This window comes from Chlorocebus sabaeus, chromosome 23 (genome assembly GCF_047675955.1).
Source record: "Chlorocebus sabaeus isolate Y175 chromosome 23, mChlSab1.0.hap1, whole genome shotgun sequence".
NCBI classification, from domain to species: Eukaryota; Metazoa; Chordata; class Mammalia; order Primates; family Cercopithecidae; genus Chlorocebus; species Chlorocebus sabaeus.
The window spans coordinates 48,048,899-48,065,363 of NC_132926.1; the positions used below are offsets into that span (position 1 = coordinate 48,048,899).

Consider the following 16,465-nt stretch of genomic DNA (forward strand, 5'->3'; position numbering starts at 1 on the left):
GAGAAAATCGCTAATCTGCGGTGCAAAATCGGCATACAGGGGTTTTCTCCGCGATTGTCTAGACGCCATGCGGGCGGGTGGGAGGCGCCAGACACATTGTATCCGGAGCGCGGAGCTCTGGAGCAACAGTCGCCGTGGCTACTCAGTATCTGCGCCGCCCCCAGCGTCCAGTGTCCGCGCTGGGCCTGAGACTGACCTCGGGGGATGGGGCCCACCCGGGCTTTGATGGGGGGCCAGGGGTCACTTCGTCCACTCAGGCAAGGCTCGAGTCCAGCGCCGGCCACATCAACTCCCGGGGGATCTAGCAGCGCGGAGGCCGACCAGGAGGCCCAGAAGCCTCGCGCGTCTTCCATTAGCGCAGGGACCTCGGGGCCACCGCTCAGAGAATCGGAAGGCCTCCTCCCCCTTCCCGAGCGCTGCCACTGGGGCCGAGGTTTCCAGCAAGAACCCGCGTGTCCCTGCGCACGCACACACGGTGCACACGTCAGTCCCGCGCCTCCCCGTGCCCGGGCTCACGCAGGTCCTCCCGCGCGCCCGCAGGCTCCCGTGTCTGCTGCCTAGGCCGCGGGGCCCGGAAGGGTAAGAACGCGACTCGCGAGCGGTATGGGGACCCCGGCCCAGCCCGGACGCTTTCCCGGGCGGGGCCTGGGGGCGGAGCGCGCCGGGCCCGGCGCGCGGGAGGGGAGGCGGGTCCGCGCCGCCGCCGTCCGCGCAGCCCCGCCCTTGGCCCCGCCGCTTGCTCGGCTCCGCTCCCTGCCTCCGCGCCGCAGCCCCCGCCGTAGCCGCCTCCGAGCCCGCCGCCACCGCCTCTGAGGTAGGCGCAGCGGAAAAGGACCCTGGCTCCCTTGCGCCCTGGACGGCGGGGGCCGGGCCCCTGGGGAACTGAGAGGGAGGCGCTGAGGGAGGAGCGGGCAAGGGGCCTCGGGAGTCCGGCCCCGGGGAGGGAGCCCGAGCGGCCGGCGCGGGCCTGGCTGGTTAGCTGGCGGGCAGAGAAGGCCGCGCAGGCGGGCGCCGAACGGGTCCGGGCTGGGGACCGCGAGGCCGAGGGTCCGGAGACGCTTGCGGCTGGCGGCGAGTGGCGGCCCGAGCTTGCGGGCGGAAGGGCAAGGGCGACCGCGTGGAGGCCCGGCGGGCCGCGCGTCTAGGTGACCTTCCCCGGCGGCGCCCTCTGGCCCTGGATCCCACCAGCGTGGATCCGGCGGGGACCCGTTCGCCGCCCACGCTCGCTGGACCAGGCCAGCAGGCAGGTGCAGGCCACGCTGCCGCCGCGGGGATGAGCTCACGTGACGACCGTGGCCCCGCGTCCCCAGGCCCACGCGTCGTGGCCGGCCCACGCCCGCAGAAGCTGGCGCCCGGCACCGCCCGCCTGTGCCAGAGCCTTCTAGGGCGGAACCCGCCGGCCGAGAGTCGACTTAGGCCGTAGAGGCCGGAGCTCGGGCCTGGGCTGGAGGTTTGGCCTAGGAAAAGGAGGCCCCACGGGGAAGGATGTGGCCTTCTTGGCCTTAGGAGTGATTCCTGGTTCGGTCGTTCATTCATTTGCCAAACGCGGAGGTGCATTTGGGAGCCTGACGTTGGATCAGAGGCCGGCAGTCCTAGTCATTTGTACAAGGTCACACAGCTGGGAAGATCGCAAACCTTCGTTTTCTCATCTGTAGGATGGGAGCAATTATACCTCTCCTTCGTTGAGTTTTGGGGAAGAATAAAATGAATTAATTAACATGAAACCTTTAGAACAGTGCCGGTATGGAGAAGGGCTAAGTAGAAACCCTGACACCCTTGGGGCTTTTGGGGTGAATCCAGCCCATCCCCTGCAGACCATTTTGCTACACGTGGCGTTGTGGAAAGCGTTCAATAAATGTAGCTCCTGTTTTTAAGCATTTTTGCACTATTATTGACAAGCATTTGTATACCAGGTATTGAGTAACTTTCACGTTAATTTATGAAAAGTCTTGTAAGTTTACAGATGGACATTGTCAAGCTCGAGCAGTAAGTTTGCATGTGGAGACCTTGATTGCAGGAGCAGACCCTGTTTTAGAGGCCCAATCGGTCCGGGGTCCCTGTCCCCTTGACTAGCCTCTCCTCTCCTGGGGAGATAAGGGCAAGGGCTCCTCTGTTGCCTAAACTTCTCCACTGAGGCAGGGGAAGACCAGGGCAGACTACCGAGGGCCTGCCTTCATTCTGCCCACCCCAGCTCTGGACCGACTCAGCTCTTAAGGGTCAGACTGAGGCACTGAGGCCCTGTGCTACTTTGTCTTCAGTACCTGGTGTGATGCTGCCTGGCACACAGTAGGTGCTTGAGAAGGGTCTCTGGGGGTAAATGCACTCTTGTATCAGAATCCACCCACCTTTATTGACAAAGTTTTATTATTTCAGTACATGGTACATAGTAGGTGCTTATTAGGTATTTGTGGAATTTTCGAATGGGCATGTGAAGGGCTGCAGGCCCAGACCATAGTCCTTTGATCCTAAACTTTTTTTCTTTTTCTTTTTTTTGAGACAGGGTCTTGCTCTGTTGCCAGAGTGCAGTGGCACCATATTGGCTCATGGAAGCTTCTATCTCCTAGGCTCAATCAATCCTCCCACTACAGCCTCCCAGAGTATCTGGGATCCCAGGCACACACTACCACGCCTGTCTAATTTTTGTATTTTTAGTAGAGTGGGGTTTCACAGTGTTGGCCAGGCTGATCTCAAACTCCTGGCCTCAAGCAGTCCACCCACCTCAGCCTCCCAAAATGCTGGGATTACAGGTGTGAGCCACCATGCCCGGTCCTGGACATCGTTTTGAGGGACACAGACATCTCACTTGTGGAAAACAGCCTCACCTAGAAGAGAGTCACAGATATTTAAAGAACTGTAACAGACTGTATAGTCTCTTGAAATAGGTGCTTTAAATACATTGTCTTCATTCTCTGGTTTTCCAAGTCCCGAGGGAAACTTGTTGAACTGGTGTTTCTGGGCTTGCAGGGAGGGTGACGTGGGTGATTGGGATTCTACAGAAGGTGTTGGGTCTGTTACCCCTTCCCTTGTGGTGGGTGGATGGACAGCTTATGCTGGGGTTGTCCAGAGTAGGGTGCCTGCCTCTGGGTAGTGGGGACTACTCATTGTTGATGATTTAGTTTTATTTCTGCTATTCTAGAGTGGGGCTGTAGGCAGGGGTTATTTGTAGCACAGAAAGTGGGGGACCATACAGGGATGAAGTGCCTGTGGGCCCCTGGCCTTGCTGAACACTAGGCGGGTGTGGACAGTGAACATGTTGGGGTGGTGAAGGGCCTCCACCCTCCACCCTTACCAGGAAGATGCTCCTGAAGCACTGAAGTCCACTTCGCCCTTGATGGAATTTCCCATGGTGCAGTGTCTTCAGTGGTAGTGACAGAGAGGCGCATGTGTGGCTGAGGACCAGCCCAAGCCTGGAGGCAGCACCTCCCAGTGCTCCAAGATTCTGTAGTCTGCGGCTTTGGGTTTTCCATGGACTCCTGTGGTAGCCACTGAGAAAAGGTGACCAGTGGGCTTCTCAGCTGGGTCTGGGCACATTTCTCCATTTTACCGTGTACTCAGGGGATTTGGGATGAGTGGGACTTTAAGTTATTTACTCAGAACTGTGCTGCAAAGAGCACTGGAGGGTAGTTTGGGCCCACACCACAGGTCTAATGAGCCACAGGGTCTGTCTCATACAGGTCAAGTCACTTTCTTGTGCCTCAGTTTCTCTTTCTCTCTCTTGTTTTTTTTTTTTTTGAGATGGAGTCTCACTCTGTCGCCCAGGCTGGAGTGCAGTGGCATGATCTCTGCTCCCTGCAGTCTCCATCTCTCGAGTTCAAGCAATTCTTTGCCTCACGCTCCTGAGTAGCTGGGATTACAGGTGCCCGCCACCATGCCCGGCTAATTTTTTTGTATTTTTTAGTGGAGATGGGGTTTCACCATCTTGGCCAGGTTGGTCTTGAACTCCTGACCTCGTGATCCACCTGCCTCGGCCTCCTAAAGTACTGGGATTGCAGGTGTGAGCCACTGCGCCTGGCCCAGTTTCTCTGCTATAAAAGTATGATTGTCATCATCACAGTGATTGCTGATTGAGGGCTTGCTCAGCACCTTTCTAGGGGCTCAACGAATGTTCTGTGATGTTGAGTTCACCACCCTATACCTTGGGAGAGAGGTAGTGTGTTTCCATTTCACAGGGCAGCAGACGAACACAGAGAGGTGAGGTAACCACTCTGAGGTAACGCAGCCTGGCAGGAGTGGAGTTGGGATTGAAGGCCTGATCTGAATGGTGGTGCTCTCACATTGCAGTTGCCCTCGAAGGGACCCTTGCAAAGTGCTAATAGATGTGAATGCCTTTTGGAAAGTCAAAATTGGTGTTCAGATGGGAGACATTATTCTTCCACACCAATCAGAGTGACCCTGTGCATGACTGAGTGTGGGCCAACTGGCAGTGGACAATGGGGTCACCTCTATTTCTTGCAAGGACAGTGGTGCTGAGTGTCTATTATAAGGGTCAGTTTTCCCTGGGATCTGGTGGGAGGCGTTCTTCCAGGACCTGGTCAGCTAAACAGTGCCTCATTATGGACATGAAGGACTCTGGACCCTGTGTTCAGGGTGACCTTTTGAACATGCTCAGCAGTCATTATTATAATAAATATACAAAATGAAAACGTGTGATAAAATACTGTGTGTGTTCCCTGCTTACCATGCACCAGCCACTGTACCAAGTGTATATTAACGAGCTAATTCAGTCCTCGCAGTGTCGCCAATCCAGGCTGTCTTTCTCCATATTAGAGCTGAAGAAAAAGGAGTGGAGAAGTTGCAACTTGCCCAAGCTCACATATCTAGAAAGTGGTGGGGTGGGTTAGAACTCAGATCTATTTGATTCCCGAGGCTACCTGGCCAAGCACTGTCTGTCTCAAGCCCACCTGGTCAGGCCAAGGAGTGAGGCTCCAGGGAACTTGAGGTGCCTGAGGTCAGGCAGGAGCCCCACGTGTGCCTGGAATCCAGACCATAGTGTACTGGCTGCCACCCCAGGCCATCTCCCCTTGATAGGTGTGTGGGCAGGCTGCCCTGAGTCAGCAACCTTCTCCTGAGCCTAGGAGCTCAGCATGGAACTCAGCTGTGCTGGTGGTGGCCCAGCTGCCAGTGTGTTTGAAAATAGAAGCTACCCCTGGAAAGCTCTACTGCCCACTGTGCGACTGTTGTGGAAGGATGGAGGGGAGAACAGCTGCATTGGGTACACAGAGCACAGGGCCATCGGCCTTTGCCAGTATCCTGGAGCTCGAACCAGGAACTGTTCCCCTGGGCTGTTTCTTCCTAGCAAGAAAGAGAAAGTGCTGGAGTGTATGTGTGTGTGCGTGTGTGTGAGCGAGCTGCTGACTGTGTTCGCCCCCACGTTGGCTTTTAGAGCTAGGGTTGCCTTCTGCTGGGGAAGTTGCTTTTCCTGGTCCTCAGGGCTAGGAAGAGGTGCTGTTTCTGTGATCCCTGGCTGGTCTGATACCCCTCCTATAGGCTGGCCTAGTTCTGCCCTGACAAACCACCTAGAATGGTGTTGGTGAAACAGCGGGGCCAGAGACTTTTCCATAGTATTCTCTTCCTCAGCAGAATCATAAGATGATGGCAATGATGGTGATGATGATTGTGATTGCTCTGTTGGTTAGGGTCCTTGCAGGGATCTGGTGCACACTTACACTTGGTAATCCAAAAGAGTTTAATGAAGACATCGTTTGCAAAGCTGTGGACAGGGTGTCAGGTCTGGTCTGTTAACACCCTGAGGCCTACAAGAGAGGGAGCTTCTTGGCAGGAGCTGTGGCCTTGGGTAGAGGAAGGTAGTCGTTACCCATCTGAGGCCCAGCAGGGAGGGAGACTCGGGGTGACTACTCCGACTTCATTCTTCCCCAAACTCTCATCTTCTGCAAGCACCTCATATTGATAGGCTAAGCCCAATCCTAAACCCATGGATAGCAGTCCATAATGATCAGTTCTGGGGGCACAGAGCAGGGTGAAAGGGAGGAGAATGGATCTGGAGGGGCAGACAGAGTATCCAGTGTAGTGGATTATGGTTACCACTGCCATTTGTTGAACACTTAACTCCATGCCAGATACTTCTGCTGTTCTGCCTGTTTCACTTATTCCTCGTAACAACTTCCTTAGGCCTAAGGCCTTTCCTCCCAGCTGTTCTTAGCTGAGCCTTGGAGACCCATGGGCACCCTGCTCCCTGTATCAACCATTGCAGTAGTTGTTGGCTCTCCCAGGATGCAAAGCTCGCCTGCCTGAATCCTTCTATTATTACTATTTATTTCTTTTCATTTTTTATTTAAAAGAGACAGAGTCTGACTATATTGCCCAGGCTGGTCTTGAACTCCTGCATTCAGGCGATCCTCCTGCTTCGGCCTCCCAGCGTGTGGGATTAGAGGCATGAGCCACCATGCCTGGCACATGCCTGAATCCTCTTGAGGGAGCCTCTGCAGAGAAAAGAGCATATTTCTACCAGATGGGGGCCTGGTGGGTGCTTAGTGCAGGGACCACCCTGAGCTGCTGCTTCTCAGTGGCACCTGGGGGCAGCCCTGCCTGTTAGGCACAGGCTGAGAGGTAGGGCAGGAGGAGTTCCACCTCCTCTGGCAGGCTCTTGTTGAACAAGTGCCTCTGGTGATTCTTGTGCACACTGAAGTTAGGGAGCTCCGCCCTGCTCATGATTTCTGGCAAAGTGGCCAAGCCACTAGTGGTCACCTGGGAGTGAAATGTGCCCCGACGGATTTTGCCTGATAGCTCTTCCATCTCAGTGTAGTTTAAATCTGTTCTTGCAATCTGTATGGACATTCTAGGTAGCCTTCTGGCATGGCTACTGTAGCAGCCTTGGAACATGACTTGGGACACAACACAGCTCAATTTCAGGCACAGTGGTTGGCTTTTAAAATTTTTTTTTTTTTTTTTTTTTTTTTGAGAGGGAGTTTAGCTCTGTCACCCAGGCTGGAGTACAGTAGCATGATCTCAGCTCACTGCAACCTTTCAGTCCGGGTTCAAATGATTCTCATGCCTCAGCCTCCCAAATAGCTGGGATTACAGGCACTTACCACCACATCTGGCTGATTTTTGTATTAAAATTCTTTATCCTTAAACAAATTATCAATATACACAAATAGTTTAAATATTGAAGCAGAACAAAAAAATGAAAATTCGATTTGAAGTTCATTCCTAAACCTCCTTCTCCAGAAGCATATCTAAGCCAGCCCCAATTTGCAGATTGGCTTGTATCCTTCCACGTGCTTTCCCATTCATTCATGAACATAGAAAGATGTGTAAAAGGTTTTCCTCCAATTACACGGAATTACAAATTTTCTGACTTTTTTCATTTAACTGTATCATAGCTATCTTTCAGTGCCACCACATACATCCACTTTATTCTTTTTTTTTTTTTTGGTGAGACAGTCTTGCTCTGTCATCCAGGCTGGAGTGCAGTGGCATGATCTTGGCTCACTGCAACCTCTGCCTCCTGGTTTAAGCTCGTGCCTCAGCCTCTTAAGTCGCTGGCATTACAGGTGTGCACCATCACGCCTGGCTGATTTTTTTTTTGTATTTTTAGTACAGATGGGGTTTTGCCATGTTGGCCAGGCTGATCTCGAACTCCTGGCCTCAAGTGATCCACCCACCTCAGCCTCCCAAAGTGCTGGGATTACAGGCATGAGCCACCCACCTTATACTTTTTGATTACCATGTGGTACGCCTTAGTTTGCAAGTATAGTACCTTAATTTCTTTTTCATTCATTTTCCCTTTGGTGGACTTTTAGTTTGCTTCTGGGTTTTGTGTTACAAATACTGCTACAGTGAGCATCCTGATGTACACGTCTTCGAGTGCCTTGGTTGCTACAGTGGAGCAGCTTCCTAGGAGTGGAATTGCCACTAGGGTTAATGCTGGGTTAATTGCTTTCCAAAAAGAGTGTACCTGTAGTACTCCCACTTGGCATGAACGAGAGTGACCGTTTTCCACACCCTCACTGACACTGGATATTATTTACGTTTTTGCCAGTCTGCTGGTTAAGTAAGCTTCTGAAACACAGATGTGGCAGTCACTCAGCAGTGGCTCTTGGTGGCCCTTAGAATAAAATCCATGCATGGTATTGAGGTCAGAAGCAACCAGTGCTGCTGAAGGCACTTGGTCTCCTCAGCCTGAGTTCAGCTCTCCTTAGGCCGAGGTGGGAGCAGGCAGAGAGTGGGGGTCATTGCTAGTCGAGGGTCTCCCCAACTCCCCCACTCTTGGTGGTGCTGCAACAGTGGCCCTGCAGAGGGAGCTTGCTCTTCCTGGTTACATTATAATAAGTTCCTATTGTCAGATTCCAAGTTTCTACTTTTTCCCCTACTACTCAATACTACTTTGATGCTCATTGCTCATTCACTCATCAAACACATTTATATTGAATGCCTATTGTGTGCCAGCCAGGCCTTAGCATCTTTATATACATAGCTTTTTCCATATTTTGGATAAATTTATGCATGACAGGCTCTGGGGTGCTTTGAGTTCAAAGGTGTGATTTGGGGGTAGGTGTATGAGGTAGGGTGGGGTGGGGGCACGGTGAGCAGAGCAGCTGTCATTGCCATGCAGCTGATGAGCCAGGAAGGATGTGTACCCCCAAGACAGAGGTTACGTAAGTATTATGCAGACTGCGCTGGGTGATAGATACACTATCCTTCCCCTCTGAGCTTCCAGTATGGGCCAGATTTTCATTCCTCAGCTGGAATGGGGGTTGCATAATTTGTTCAAGGTCAGCCAAGGAAAGATTGGGTAGGTAGACTGGCAGGCTGTGGAGGGGAACCAGGGACTCCTGTATCCTGGCGTGACTTGCTGGTCCTTCTCAAAGTCTTCAGTGACTGCAGGCGGGTCTGCTCAGCCTGGCCCTGCCCATCCCTCTCTTTCCTACCAACCAGTGGGAACGAAGCCCCCGGGCTCTGCCCTGAAGCCATCAGTCAGGCAGAAAGGCCTGTGGTTTTGTCTCCCCCAGGATGCCCTCTGACTTCTGTCTCTCCAGGGCTAGCTGCTTTGCTGATGTCAGACTGCCCTGCTTCGTACGCAGCCTCTAGAGGCTTGGCTTGTGATGGCCCCTGGGGGTTGGATGCTGCAGAGACAGCTGTGTGTCAATAGCCAACTGTACAGACTCCGATTTGGAGCAGATCTGGGTGGAAGGAGTGACTGGGAGGGGTGAGGGCCAGGGTTCAGCCTTCAAGTCAGCGCCCTGGCAGGGTGTTAAGTGAAAGCAGGTTGCCGACTTTTCTTTCCTCCAGTCCTCGCTTTAGAAAACGAATGCAGATTATCTCTGAAATGGGTTCAAGAGCTGTGTAAAAATGGGCATTTTGGGGGTGCTGTTTGTAGCTGTAAGAAAGCTGAACTTCTTAGGGAGCGGCCAAACTGTCTCGGGCCTTCCTTAGTTCTGTCAGATCAGTGCAGCGGGGGATGGGCTGAAGTGCACAAAAAGCAGGAGGGGAAGCTACCACTACCTGGCAGTTGGGGGCCTTTAGTGAAGGGGCAAGTCATCCTTTTGCTGTCCTCGGTGGTGTCACTTCAGGCCCAGGAGTAGACTTGACTCCATTTAGCCAGTGGTTTCTGTGCGTCTTCCCTGCCAGGTGCTGTGCTGGGGAGAATGCTTACCTGGGGGTCCAGAATGGGGGAGATTGTGCTTCATTGTCTGTGTTCAAGGAGATGGGGAAGAGAGCATGACACACAGAAGAGAAAGCCAGCATCCAGCATGTTTACAGTGAGGTGTTGGATAAGGATATGTTTTGGTGAACCAGCAAGTTCACTTGTGTGCTGCTGGTACCAACTACGTGGTTGTTGTGGGACCCCACAGCCCCAAAAGAGCTTGGCCGTGTTGGAGCTCCCAGAGGCCCCAGGAGGGGTCCAGTCTGCTCTTCTGAGCTCTGCTGTCTGAGTCCCTTGTCCTTGGGTGGTAATCTCCTTAGTGGCCCTTGTACTTTAGGCTGATGTTTGCTGTGGGTGGGGTGTTTTTTGACAGGTGGCTGTGCTTGTTGGGTTTTGGGGATTAGCGATGAGAGAGGGCATTTGGGGAACATTAAGTAGATGAGTGTTCTGCCTTTATCCTGAGCGGGGACCAGTCCAGATGTGAAGGCTACTGTGTCTGGGAGGCATCTCTTCTGTGGGGTCAGGGGAGAGTCGTGGGGGAAGGCTCTGGCTCCTAAGGTCCAGGGAGGTCTTAGCTGACCCACAGATATTACCACGGGACTGCTTCTCCTCCTGTCTCCCTAGCCCCCACCCTGAGCTGAGTTTGTAGCCCAGCTGGGAGGGATAGCACTGAAGGGGGGTGCTTGGTTCACTGATGGTTTGTTAACCCTGTCAGGTGGAGAATGTTCTGGGCCATTTGCTGTTATGTTCTGTGTCTGCCTGGGGTTACATTGCCTCAGCTTTCAATCCGGAGTTGTTCTCCTAGGAAGGGGTCAGGCAAAGGATATTTCTTGAGGATCTGGTGGATGGTTTCCTGGTCTATCCCAGGGGGATGTACCTACAGGGTTAGTTTGGGAGGGAGGAACAGGTGGGGAGAGGGGAGCCCCCAAACTTGAAAGAGCCAGTGGCGGGCAGTGTAAAATGGTTCTTCCCCCATCATCGCTCTATCCTGATCCTAATGTGGGCTGACCTGTCCATGGTTCCAGCCTGATCATGTGCAAGAAATAACACAGCAGCGACAAAAATAGGACAGAGTAAACAGCTCGCTGCTCTTCGGTCTCTGCTCTGACACAAAAGTGAGCTGGGATAAAATTAACAAAGCATCTGGAAAAAGTAAAGTAGGACCTGGACCACAACTTCACAATTTAAAATTGTAGAAGTTTATACTTTTTCTTTTGCAACGTGCTCAGTGAGTCTGTGGCCTCCTGCAATGCCTTTGAAGTTAAAACTTTGGCCAAGAATGCAACTTCCATTTGTTATATTGTTCCCCCAGGATCACTTGAACCACTTTTTAGTGGGCTCCCTCCCACTCACCAGGAGCAAGTCATACATGTGTTTACTTGTGTGAGTATATATACATGTAACTTCAGATGGTGCATATGCAGATGCATTTTGATAATTTAGGTGTACTGCATTTTAAAATAAATGGAATGGTCCTTCTGGTTGAGAATAATGATTCTGGGAATGGAGAAGGTGCAGGAGATGAGGCTTTCTCATGCTTGACCCCCTCTGCTCCTGGGCAGAGCACACAGTGTACAGTCCCAGATGAGGATATTAATCCTGTGTACACGGCATATACAGCATGCCAAAGCAAAGCCTTCCAGGAATGCAGTGTGCTCCTCAGGGCAAAGACTATTTGAGTTACTCTCCTTCCTTGAGCACTGAGGTGCTTAATAAATGTTTATTGATTAACTTAGTGATATGCAGCAATCCCAAGTAGTCCTTTGATGGTTAGTTTTGAAAATAAAGTTACACTGGAGCTTAAAAAATGTTTGTTTAAATTAATTTATTTGTAGGATGTATTTGGGTTTTTTCCACGTGAAGAGCTGCCAAATTGGTTAGGTTTTACCGTATTTTCTATGAGAAATACGAAGTGGGTTCCCATAAAGTCCAAAAGTTTTGTGAAAAGTTGGGCCCATCCTGGCATATAGTAGGCACTCTATAAATATTTGTTGAATGAATGAAATCAGAGCCACATGGAAAATGATGTTCCCATGAAAAGCTCTTATTTCTATTCGGTGCATTTAATGTCCTAGTAGCTGGCATTTTGTAAGAGGATATGTTTTATTGGCAACAGTCCTAAAATTCGTAAAGTCATTGGCTCGTGGGAATGTGTCTTTGACAGTTTATTCATTAAGCAAATATTTCCTGACTCCTACTCTGTTCTGGGCCTGGGCTCAGTCCTGGGGATGTTGAGGAGGAGAGGTCTAAATTGTTGATCCTCTGTCAACAAAGACTCACTGAGTGTCTCAAGCTCTGGCCACAAAATGAAGTACAAGACAGCAAGGGCTTTTTGGCCCATCTGGGAGGATAAGCTACCTGGATGTTTTAGTGCTAGGTGATTTTTATTGGTTGCTAATTACATCTAATAATTGTTATTGATGGAAAGCTAATTTCCCTAATTACCAATGCATTTATTCTGGTGATTCTTTTATCGTAGCAGAAGATGGCTGTGCCACCCACGTATGCCGATCTTGGCAAATCTGCCAGGGATGTCTTCACCAAGGGCTATGGTGAGTGTTGCAGAGAGGGGGTGCCTTTCAGCTCCCAGACTGAGTTGGCATGTTTGAGACTTTACCGATAACTGTTTAGGAGACCTGGGTAGGTCAGCTGTTCTGAACTTTCACGTGAAGGAAAAAAGAAGCTTTCATTTGTGTGGCAAATGAAGCAGTTTTGGTTGTGCCCCCAGTTGGACGGGCTCCTGCATTGATGCTGTCAAGTGGGTATTCCTGTTTTCTCTTCCAAGTGTGGAGCAACCCTGTGGAAGCTGTTGCAGTGGAGCGCGGCTTCTATATTTAGCCTGTGCTTAGGCACATGCCCACGAGGCCCGATGACTGTGTCTCTGCCAGCTGTCAGGCATCTTCTTCTCAGACCCTGCTGGGAGTGCAGGTGGGACCCAGGTGGGCCTGTGCCCATTCTGTCTGCTGCTGTTCCATGGCAGCTGAACTCCCCCCACGAGCAGCAGCAGAGACTGGGTGCCCTCAGCCCATGTGGCAGTAGTGTACTTCTTCTAAAAAAGCATTTCGAAGTAACCGTGAGGGAGGCAGAGGTGCTGTTCTCTAGATAGTTATTTAACCTATTAACAGTTGTCTTCTTCTTTCTTTAGGGTTTGGCTTAATAAAGCTTGATTTGAAAACAAAATCTGAGAATGGATTGGTAAGTTGTCCAACCCACATGGAACATGAGTATTTATTTATTTATTTTATTTTATTTATTTATTTTTGAGATGGAGTTTCACTGTTGTCACCCAGGCTGGAGTGCAATGGCATGATCTCAGCCCACCGCAACCTCCACCTCCAGGGTTCAAGCGATTCTCGTGCCTCAGCCTACCAAGTAGCTGGAATTACAGGCGCATGCCACCATGCCCGGCTAATTTTGTATTTTCAGTAGAGATGGGGTTTCTCCGTGTTGGTCAGTCTGGTCTTGAACTCCCGACTTCAGATGATCCGCCCGCCTTGGCCTCCCAAAGTGCTGGAATTACAGGCATGAGCCACCACACCTGGCTTATTTTTATTTTGAAAAAAGATTTTAGATTCAGGCTGTACATGTACAGGTTTGTTACATGGATGTATTGTGTAACGGTGAGGTTTGGGTTTCTAGTGTACCCATTTCCCAAATAGTGACCATTGTATGGAACATGGGAATTTGTTGTAGATCAACAAATAACTGTCATGACCTGGCCGGCAAAGCCAAAAGAAGGTACTTTTTTTTTTTTTTTTTTTTTTTTTTTTTTAAATCCTGGCAGTTTGTGGTTTTCACATTCAGTCCATTTTCTACATGATGGGTGGTCCAGGGGAACCATGCCAATAGGCCCCCAATTCAGCAGCGGGTAATACTCAGAGCAGAATGGGGCAGTTCTCAGTTTCAGTTTTCCTTGCGCTTCTTATTTTCAAGTTCACCTGTATTCAACCACATAAGTGCTTTTAAAGTAATCTTAGTAGTCCCTTTTAAATTGTGTGTGCAGTAATTGTTGGAAGGAAGAAGTTTTGAGTTTGAGTTACTGCTGTGTCAGCTTTAGCTCAGGGCTTTTTTTCTGTACCAGGCTGGAGCCAGGATGGAGGGGAGATGCTTTCCTGTCCAGACTGAAGAGTTACAGGGAGGAAGGAAGCTGTCTGCTGACAACGAAATTGCCCATAAGATTTCTTTACATAGCAGGCTCCTTTACTCCCATCTGTACTTTAAATATCTATTTGAATTGTACAGTTAGCCTTGGCCCCGCCACATTCAGGGTCTTGCCTCTTGCAGAAAGGCAAGTGTAGTGTTTAGGAGTTGAGTGAAGCCAAGTGAGTGCTGTGGTACAGGCTGTGACTCTCTCTCTCCTTTGAAGGAATTTACAAGCTCAGGCTCAGCCAACACTGAGACCACCAAAGTGACGGGCAGTCTGGAAACCAAGTACAGATGGACTGAGTACGGCCTGACGTTTACAGAGAAATGGAACACTGACAATACACTAGGCACCGAGATTACTGTGGAAGATCAGGTAATGGCTGCTGTGAAAAGACGTGGATTTGCTAATTCACATCTGCCGGCCTGCCTTGTGACTAAACCTACTGGCAAATTTCTTTTCTGTTCAGCTTGCACGTGGACTGAAGCTGACCTTCGATTCATCCTTCTCACCTAACACTGGGTAAGATTCTCATCTGTTTTCTCCACAAGGATGTCCTCTTAGGTTGCAGGTGGTAGAAGCCCTTTGTGACAAAATGTTTTGGGGGCTGATAGCACCTAAAATATGGCCTCCAAGACCTGGCAATTTAAGTCCTCTGGTTTTAATTTGGTCCCGGGGTCGTACCCACATCTATGCATTAACAGACTGTGCTATAATGAGCGCTTCCTAATTCAGGATTGGTGTTTACCCAACAAATGTTTTCTAAGTGCCGCCTGTGCTTGACCCTGTGCCCATCTGGAGATCTAAGGATGCCCAGGCCATGATTGTTACCCCCAAGGAGCTCACTTTCTAATAGAGGATTCGGAGCAGTGTTTAGCAGTGTTTTGTAATAAGATTCTGCATTTTGTTAGTGTTCTCCTGGCTTCAGCCATGGAGGCTGCAGGATTTCTGGTTCAGTAATAGCCATTTCATGTGAGTTAGGCTGCTGGTGATGTAAGTGGCCATGGCCAAATGGGAGTGGGTGACATTTGGAAGCAGGGCCTAACTGGTCACTTGCCAGCCTCATTTCTTCAGGTGTGGAAGTCCTTATCCCAGCTTCCTGCTTAGGGACACTGAGACCCTGTGGATGTAACTGCAAGGTGGCTCCTGAGGCTGCACTTTCTCCAGGCCTTCTGGCCACAGATGTATTAGGCTTGTTAGTTCTTAACCCATCAGTTGGCAAGATAGCATGGCGGTCTGCCTCAATTCCTGGGTGCTTTTCAAAGTGCCTAGAAGGAATTACTCCCTTTTAGAATACACCCTTGTTTTTTTCCACTCATATTGGTGGGTCTTCTAAACCTGGGGAAGACTGTTTTGTATACTGATGATGGGATCAAGGGCATGTACTGAATTTCAGTTTTTAAAAATTGTGGCCTGGGCGTGGTGGCTCATGCCTGTAATTCCAACACTTTGGGAGGCTGAGGCAGGCAAATCACCTGAGGTCGGAAGTTTGAGACCAGCCTGACCAAAGTGGAGAAACCCTGTCTCTACTAAACATAAAAATTAGCTGGGCATGGTGGGCGCATACCTGTAAGCCCAGCTACTTGGGAGGCTGAGGCAGGAGAATTGCTTGAACCTGGGAGGCAGAGGTTGCGTGAGCCTAGATGGTGCCATTGCATTGCAGCCTGGGCAAGAAGAGTGAAACTCCATCTCAAAAAAAAAAAAAAAAAAAAAAAAAACGGGTCGGATGCAGTGGCTCATGCCTGTAATCCTAACACTTTGGGAGGCTGAGGTGGGTGGATTGCTTGAGGTCAGGAGTTTGAGACCAGCCTGGGCAACATGGCAAAACCCCATCTCTAATAAAAATACAAAAATTAGTCAGGCATGGTGGTGCGTGCCTGTAGTCCCAGCTACTTGGGATATTGAGGCACGAGAATTGCTTGAACCCAGGAGACAGAGGTTGCAGTGAGCTGAGATCGTACCACTGCACTCCAGCCTGGGCTACAGAGAGAGACTCTGTCTCCAAAAAAAAAAAAACTTGTGGTAAGATATACATATAAAACTTAACATCTTTAAGTGGTGTAGTTAAATGGCATTATCAATTTTTCAGTTTTGCCATTTCATATATTTTTTTTCTTTCTTCCTTTTTTCCTTTCCAACAAATATTTATTAGAGGGAGGATCTACCAAGTCCAGACCTGTGCTGGGTGTGTGGTCCACACAAGTGAGTGGGCACACAGGGTTCCTACCCTCTGGAGATGTCTTCTTATAGCCTGGCTATAGATGATCTGAAGAGACCATTGTTAAGGGGCTGATTTACTCTCATTCCTCCTCTCTGCTGTAGTTTCTTCTGCAAGACCACTGCCTTCTTGCAGTGCTGTGTACTTTCCCGCCAGGAACTCTGCCATGATATCAGGGAGAGGTTATCCAGAAAAATACTGGGATAGGATGAGGGGCTGGAGGATGTGCCCACATGCTTGAATTTGCTGCCTGGGACTTTGCCTGCTGCCCTGGGATAGCACACTTTGGAATTTATAGGCGATTTCCTTCGCATTACCTTAGGGATCTTTGCAGAGGTCTCCAGACCCTGCAGTATAAAATGCAAAGGAAAGTTTTTTTTTGCTTTTTCTTTTTGGGTGTAGGGGGGACGGAGTCTTGCTCTGTTGCCCAGGCTTGTGTGCAGTGGTGTGATCTTGGCTCACTGCACCCTCCTCCTCCTGGGTTCAAGTGATTCTT

General features: G+C 50.3%; 1 protein-coding gene across 4 annotated transcripts in view; it reads left to right on the forward strand.

Moving 5' to 3' along the window:
• The first annotated feature begins 480 nt into the window (after positions 1–480).
• VDAC1 (voltage dependent anion channel 1) overlaps positions 481–16,465 on the forward strand; it is a 33,160-nt gene continuing 17,175 nt past the window's right edge. Inside the window, exons 1-5 of one of the 4 annotated variants that reach the window (XM_008014419.3) lie at positions 481–579; positions 12,087–12,159; positions 12,753–12,802; positions 13,974–14,126; positions 14,221–14,273. In XM_008014419.3, coding sequence (XP_008012610.1) covers positions 12,093–12,159; positions 12,753–12,802; positions 13,974–14,126; positions 14,221–14,273 — 323 coding nt within the window. In that variant the 5' untranslated portion in view covers positions 481–579; positions 12,087–12,092. Of the gene's footprint in view, positions 580–714; positions 815–12,086; positions 12,160–12,752; positions 12,803–13,973; positions 14,127–14,220; positions 14,274–16,465 lie in introns of those variants that run through there. The other 3 variants (XM_038007923.2, XM_008014418.3, XM_008014420.3) reach the window with 3 other exon arrangements.